This window comes from Arachis duranensis, chromosome 4 (assembly GCF_000817695.3).
Source record: "Arachis duranensis cultivar V14167 chromosome 4, aradu.V14167.gnm2.J7QH, whole genome shotgun sequence".
NCBI lineage: Eukaryota > Viridiplantae > Streptophyta > Magnoliopsida > Fabales > Fabaceae > Arachis > Arachis duranensis.
In genome coordinates this window covers 3,730,597-3,737,856 of record NC_029775.3, presented here as the reverse complement: position 1 = coordinate 3,737,856, position 7,260 = coordinate 3,730,597, and the positions used below count along the sequence as shown (strand labels likewise).

The 7,260-nt window shown below is 36.3% G+C and overlaps 2 protein-coding genes across 2 annotated transcripts; both read left to right on the top strand.

Annotated features, from left to right (window-relative positions):
* Nucleotides 1–302: 302 nt before the first annotated feature.
* Nucleotides 303–3,889, top strand: LOC107482665 (uncharacterized). Its single transcript, XM_016103188.3, has 6 exons — nt 303–618; nt 1,052–1,288; nt 1,684–1,795; nt 1,876–2,050; nt 2,591–2,831; nt 3,303–3,889. Exons 1-6 carry the CDS (start codon nt 444–446, stop codon nt 3,599–3,601), a joined length of 1,239 nt encoding a protein of 412 aa, XP_015958674.1. The 5' UTR covers nt 303–443; the 3' UTR covers nt 3,602–3,889.
* Nucleotides 3,890–4,646: 757 nt separating this feature from the next.
* Nucleotides 4,647–7,008, top strand: LOC107482666 (pentatricopeptide repeat-containing protein At5g19020, mitochondrial). Its single transcript, XM_016103189.3, is given in 2 exon segments — nt 4,647–6,625; nt 6,627–7,008. Coding segments are annotated over 2 exon segments (1,923 nt in total). The 5' UTR covers nt 4,647–4,898; the 3' UTR covers nt 6,823–7,008.
* Nucleotides 7,009–7,260: the final 252 nt, after the last annotated feature.

The window sequence follows — 7,260 nt, the reverse complement described above, 5'->3', positions numbered from 1 at the left end:
TATTTTGGCAAATAAAAAAATTTGTTCGACAAACTAATTTAGTAATTTCTCAAAAAAATATAAATTCATAAATAGCTCATTTTACACTTTTTTGTGGGGTTTATAGTTCAGTTTATGTATATTGGGCCAGGAGTTCATTTTTATTTCATACTTGTTGGATCGGAGAAGAAAGAAAATCACATGAAGACGATTGGGCCCAATAGCCCATTTTGCATGTAGAAGCCCAATTACTAATAGCCCAAACGACAAACGACTCCTTAAACGGCGAAGATTGAATAAGTCATCGCTGTTCAAAACGACAGAAATAAACGCGAAACGCAGAAGAACACATTAACACAGTACGAAGCTATCTTCCAGTCTTCTCCAATTTTGGTTTTCGTTGGTTCCTGAAACTCGTTCAGAGTTGAAGACTTGAAGGTCCTTTCTTTCTGAATCACAAAACGATGTCGTGTTGCGTATCTTGTTGCGCGTCCCTAACATGCGGACTCTGCAGCTCCGTTGCTTCTGGAATCTCCCAGAAATCTGCTAGGATCGGTTACTGTGGTCTCTTTGGTGCCTCTCTCATCCTTTCATGGATTCTCAGAGAAGTTGGTGCTCCTCTTTTGGAGAAACTCCCCTGTCAGTAATCCTTTCTCCATTAAAAGATTCTAACTTTACTTCTTGCCATACTTTCCCTTTCAAATCTTCTGGTTTTGTGAGCTGTTTTTAATATAAATCGGTTAGTTTTATGCATCTGCACCAAATATCTATGTGTGATATAGATAGGATTGAATGGCATTGGCATAGTTTGATGTATTGTTGTTGTTGTTGTTGACTTGTTGTTTGGTGGTTTTTGGGAAATGGAATAGTTGAAGTTTTGGTGTTGAATTTGCATTTGCCTTTTTGGGGAAGCCTCATTTATTAGTATCTTGTTTGTATTTATGATTTTCAAGTTATTAGAGGAAAGTTTGGAATTCTGCTAGGTTTGGAGCATGTAGAAACAGATTACTTACTATTGTTTACCAATATAATCACTTTCTGTTAAATTGTTTTGTATATATGATGGTTACAGGGATAGATTCTTCTGATGCTCAGACAAAGGAATGGTATCAAATACAAGCAGTTCTTCGAGTGAGCTTGGGGAATTGCTTATTTTTTAGTATTCTAGCGCTTATAATGATTGGTGTGAAGGACCAGAATGATAGGCGTGATTCCTGGCACCATGGTGGATGGACTGTGAAAATGGTGATATGGCTTTTGCTCGTGATTCTTTCATTTTTCCTTCCAGATGTCATAATATTAGCATATGGTAAGTTATCTAACCTCACTCTTTAGCTTTTTATTCCTTTTCATGATTGTTTAGAGTCTGAAGTAGGAAGTGTATTGCTATTCTGACTTATGAACTTAGTTTTTCGTACCATTATATGGTGTAGACTTTGGAAATGCCTCATGGTTAGTTTAGGTAAGAAATGAATTTAACATCCCTTTTTCCTTACTGCTTGCTATAATCACTATATATAATGAATGTTCTATAACTCTATAGTCACACGTTAATCTATTGTCAGTAATCTGTTTTATTTTAGTGTTTTATCTTCTTTTTTTATTGTGTGATGATATACTGGTGTCTATTTGTATACTGTCCGATATGCCAACAGATGCATGAGATGGCTGCTTTCTGACATGTGCTTACTTGTAATATTGCAGGGTTTATATCTAAATTTGGGGCTGGCTTTTTCTTATTGATCCAAGTGATTCTCTTACTTGACTTTACACACACTTGGAATGATGCATGGGTTGCAAAAGATGAGCAGAAATGGTATGCTGAAAATTTTTTTTGCATAGTTTTTCCAATGGATTTCTATTTACCATTGTATCTTAATAAGTTAGATTTTTTAGGTACATTGCTTTACTTGCTGTGTCGATCACATGCTATATTGGAGCCTATGTACTATCAGGAATTCTTTTCATCTGGTTCGACCCTTCTGGATATGATTGTGGCCTCAATGTCTTCTTTCTTATCATGACCATGATCCTTGCATTTGTATTTGCAGTAATTGCTTTACATCCTCAGGTAAAGAATATAACTGTGTATGTTATTGAAGTTCCATTATGTGGGAGAACATCTTAGGGTCTTGTAGTTTTCAATACTATTTTCTGAATTAGAAATTTTTTGCTGAACAATAGATGATAAAGTTGTTCCATGATATAGTTCTTGTCAAGAATGCAAAAGATATATGATTATGTTTTTGGCTTTCTAGTTTCTGCCATTTTATTGAGAGTCCTTTGTCTCAAGCTTAGCAGATCACATCATTTCTCTTTGTTAGTTAAGGTCGTCTGAATGAGCGTTCTTTTAATGAATGCTACATGTCTTACTGTTTGCTTAGACATATTTCATATGAGCCATATTCGAATGACTTGATTTGCAATGCTATTAGCGGATTTTCTGCTCTAACTCTGTTTTCCCATCATCAATTTAGCTCATGTAATGGTGCTGGGAATTCTCGAGTTTTGTTAATCAAATTAGCTTGATTACCTAGTTTTACTCCATGTAACCTCGTGCTGTCATTCTTTATTTTGCACAAAATATTCAATAATGGGAGTGTGAAATCAGGTGAATGGAAGCTTGCTGCCTGCATCTGTGATTTCCCTTTACTGTGCCTATGTGTGCTACACGGGTCTTTCTAGTGAACCTCATGACTATGAATGCAATGGTCTTAACAAGTCCAGAGCTGTCAGCACAGGCACCCTTGTTCTTGGCATGCTAACAACTGTGTTATCCGTCTTGTATTCTGCTGTTCGTGCTGGATCTTCAACTGCACTTTTAGCATCTCCACCATCTTCACCAAAATCTGGTAATATTTATAATCTCTTTATCTTAGGAAATTTGTGAGCATGTGTTGGGGATTTTCATTAATTTTAGTCTACTCTTTGGATTCTGAAATACAAACTTCTTTCCAAAAATGAAATCAATTCCTTTATAGAACCCATTTAGTAAACCAAATTATGACCTTAGCAACCTATGTTGGCTTTGATTTAAGAGAATGACTTCTTGAAAGTAAATGAGAGCCTGTTTGTTTTTCAAAACATTTTTTTCTGTTTTTTACATTTTCTTATGAAAAACTTCTGAAAGACAGGAAATAGAATGGATTAAGGCAGTAGTTTTTTTAATATTGATAATAGAAAATGAAAACAGGAAAGCGAAACCAAAATAAATCCTAAACTTTTCTCTTCAAATAGCCCTATTACTATTTATTGTAATTGGAATGATAATATGTTTCTAGTAAGTCTCATTTCTCAAGTACTTGCATGTTATTTTTTTTCAGGTGGGAATAAACCTCTTCTTGAAGCAGAACTTGAAGAAGGAAAATCAAAGAAGGGAGAGGAGAAGGAATCAAAGCCAGTTAGTTATTCCTACTCATTCTTCCACCTCATATTTGCGCTTGCTAGTATGTACTCTGCCATGCTTCTCTCTGGGTGGACCAGCACATCCGACAGCTCCGATCTCATTGATGTTGGCTGGACATCAGTGTGGGTGCGGATCGGCACGGAGTGGGCCACTGCTGGATTGTACATTTGGACTCTCTTGGCTCCTTTCCTCTTCCCTGATCGAGAGTTTGCTTAAAACACAAGAATTACTACTATGCCTGTGGATTCTTATTATATGATATGTTTGAGTGTGTTGAGTGTTGATGAAGCGTAAGGTGTGTGTATATATTGTCACCTATTAATGTGAAGACAAAATACACTCTAAGGTCTATGTGGTACATAAGGTTCAATGAATAAGAGTTCAGGTAGTACTATTTTTTCATGGCTCTAAACTATTTAATTTGCATACACGCTCAGTGCTGTAAAAATATTATCTTATATAGATATTAGTACATCAATAAAATTGTTTAGTTTCTTGTGTGTAGCGGTGAATATACACATGTTTAGTTTAGTTGTACGCAATAGTCATGTAAACTAAATCCGTGAACAAAATCTAAAATTTGTTAAAGCTCAGTTTGTACTGTACTATCATGTATCTGTTGAACATATACATAACAACATGTGCTTCACTCAATGCCAATTTGAAACTTCCTTTCTTTGTCGTGAATGAGTGCCCTGAATCATGAGAGTAAAAGTGTAAGATAATAAGGACATAACATAGTGTGTGGTTGTGATAATGATTACATCGTCTGAGTATTTTGTTTTGGAATATTTTGGCTCTCTTAACAGTGCAAAGTTGTTGTATTAGGATTTGTTTGGGTGAACTTCTAAAAAAAAATTTTTTTTAAGTTATTTTTTTAAAAGATTTTATAAAAAAGTAAAAGTAATTTTATGTTTGGGTATCTCGTACAAAAAGATCTTTCTATTTATTAATTATGTTTGGGTATAATAATATAAAAGTATTTTTTTGTTTATTTATTACATGAAAAATATCTTTTTTTAACAAAAAAAAATCTTTTAAAAAAAATGTAAATTACAATTTCTCAAAAAAATATTTTTTTATTTTTCTAGTATTTTTATTTTTATTACTAAAAATTTGTCAAACACAAAAAAAAATAAAAGAAATATTTTTTTATCAAAATAATAACGGACAAGCACTCAATCCAAAACTCCAAAGATATACAGAATCAAACAGTTTATTCCTTTCATGCCATCCGACAAAGATTTATGCTCTATTCTGCAAAAATTTTCACGCAAAAACCCATTTTCCCCAGCAATGGACGATCCTTTTTATACATAATGATCCAACGGCTAAAAGTTAAAAGAAAGAAACTTTTCTCTTTCATTTAAACTCCAAAAAAGCAGTTTTTGAAACCCCAAATCAGGTGCCACTTTTTCTTCTCTTTGGCGGCGAAACAACAATCAATCGTCAATGTTTCAGTCTCTAAGACCTTAACAAGAAAATTGCAGAGGAAGATCCAATTTTGAGTTTAATGTTTCACCTCCTGTGGGTCTTCAATTCTAAGAATCTCAGAATAAAATTCTTCCCTCAAACACTTAAATGGGTTTCCACTTCAGCCACCAAAGCCCCTCCTTCAGAAGACCCACAGCACTTCATTCGTATTTTCTTCAATGCAAGACAAAATCAGAACCACTACGAATGCGAGCTTGCACTTGTTTCCGCTCTCAAGTGTTGTTCCTCATCCTCCGCCGCTCCTTTGGGCCGCCAATTCCATTCCTTGGTCGTCAAACTCGGATTCCATTCCAACACCTTCATTCGTAACAGCTTGATCAGCATGTACTCTAAATGCGGCTCCTTGTTCGATGCCCAGTTGCTCTTTAAGGCTTGTCCTACGTTGGACCCTGTTTCTTGTAATATCATGGTGTCTGGGTACATGAGAGCTAGCCAAATTGGCTGTGCCCGCCAACTGTTTGACGTAATGCCTGGTAAAGGTTTTGTATCCTATACCACCATGATAATGGGTCTTGTTAAAAATGGTTGCTTTGGGGATGCCCTTGAGGTTTTTAAGGACATGATGGATCACAGTGTGGTCCCTAATGAGGTCACTTTGGTGAATGTAGTGTCTGCTTGCTTACATTTTGGTGAGATATGGAACTGCCGGATGGTTCACGCATTGATTATTAAGTTGGTTGTTGAGGGGCAGGTAGTTGTCTCGACTAATTTGATGCATGCTTATTGTGGTTGTTTGGGTTTAGGGGAAGCGAGGAGGCTGTTTGATGAGATGCCTGAGCCTAATTTGGTGTCCTGGAATGTGATTTTGAATGGGTATTCAAAGGCGGGGCATCTTGAGATGACCAAGGAGTTGTTTGAGAGGATTCCTGATAAGGATGTTGTTTCTTGGGGGACGATGATCGATTGTTGCATCCAAACAACTTGTTTGCATGAAGCTTTGGTGATGTATCGTGCAATGCTTCAGAATGGAATAGGGCCTAATGAAGTCATGGTTGTGAATTTGGTTTCAGCATGTGGTCGTGAGACAGCAGTCAACGAAGGTCGGCAATTGCATGGAACAGTTGTTAAGAAAGGATTTGACTGTTACAATTTCATACAGACTACGATCATCTATTTTTATTCATCTTGTGGGATGATGGACCTTGCCAATTTACAATTTGAAGTGGGTGTAAAGGATCACCTAAAATCATGGAATGCTCTTATTGCTGGATTCATAAAAAATAAAATGATGGAGCAGGCAAGGCAAATCTTTGAAGAGTTGCCCGAAAGAGACGTATTTTCGTGGAGTACAATGATTGCTGGCTATGCACAAACTGAACAACCAAGAATGGCTCTTGATCTATTCCACAAAATGATAGCTAGTGGGGTCAAACCAAATGAAGTTACCATGGTGGGTGTATTTTCCGCAATTGCCACTCTAGGTGCATTGAATGAAGGAAGATGGGCCCATGAGTACACTACTAGTCAATGCATTCCTTTGAATGACAATTTATGTGCAGCCATGATTGATATGTATGCAAAATGTGGGAGCATCAACACCGCCTTACGATTTTTCAATCAGATTCGAGACATTGTGTCTTCCGTGTCTGCATGGAATGCAATTATATGTGGATTAGCATCACACGGACATGCAAGTATGTGCCTAGAGGTTTTTTCTGATTTGCATAGGTATGGTATTAAGCCCAATCCAATTACATTTATAGGAGTCCTTAGTGCTTGTTGTCATGCTGGGCTAGTGGATCATGGGTCACGGAAATGTAGATATTGGAGAGAGGGCTGCACAGAGCTTAGCCGGGGTGGCACCATCTCATGGTGGAGGTAAAGTTCTCCTATCGAACATATACGCAGATGCAGGAAGGTGGGAAGATGTATCATTGGTAAGAAGAGTATTGTGGAGTCAGAGAATGGAAAGAATGCCTGGGTTCAGTGGTGTTGTAAGATAGTTAAAGAAATTTCCATACACATTGTTTTTGCTAATTTATCCAATGAATATGCTGAACATTTCAGTAGGTTTTCCTTTTAGGAATCATCACTGAGTTGTTTTTATATATTGTCTAGAGCTCCTTAATAATTTTGATTCAAGTATATATTTATATATGAGCATCAAAATAATGTTTTCTTTCCTTCAAGTTAATTGCAAATTTATTTTGTAATTTGTAACTTTGGAACCTAGAAAGAGGTTAAGGGGAATTAGGAATAGCAGATTACTTTTTTTTCCCACTGTTGGAAGTTAAAACATGATAAGATTGCTGATACAAACCAAAGTGGACCAACTTCTTACAAGATGTCGTGTATAGAAATGCTTTTAACGATGAAGGTTTAGGTATAGTTCTCTCTGATACTTAGGCCCCGACCAGAGGAAAAGTATAAAAGTAAAATGA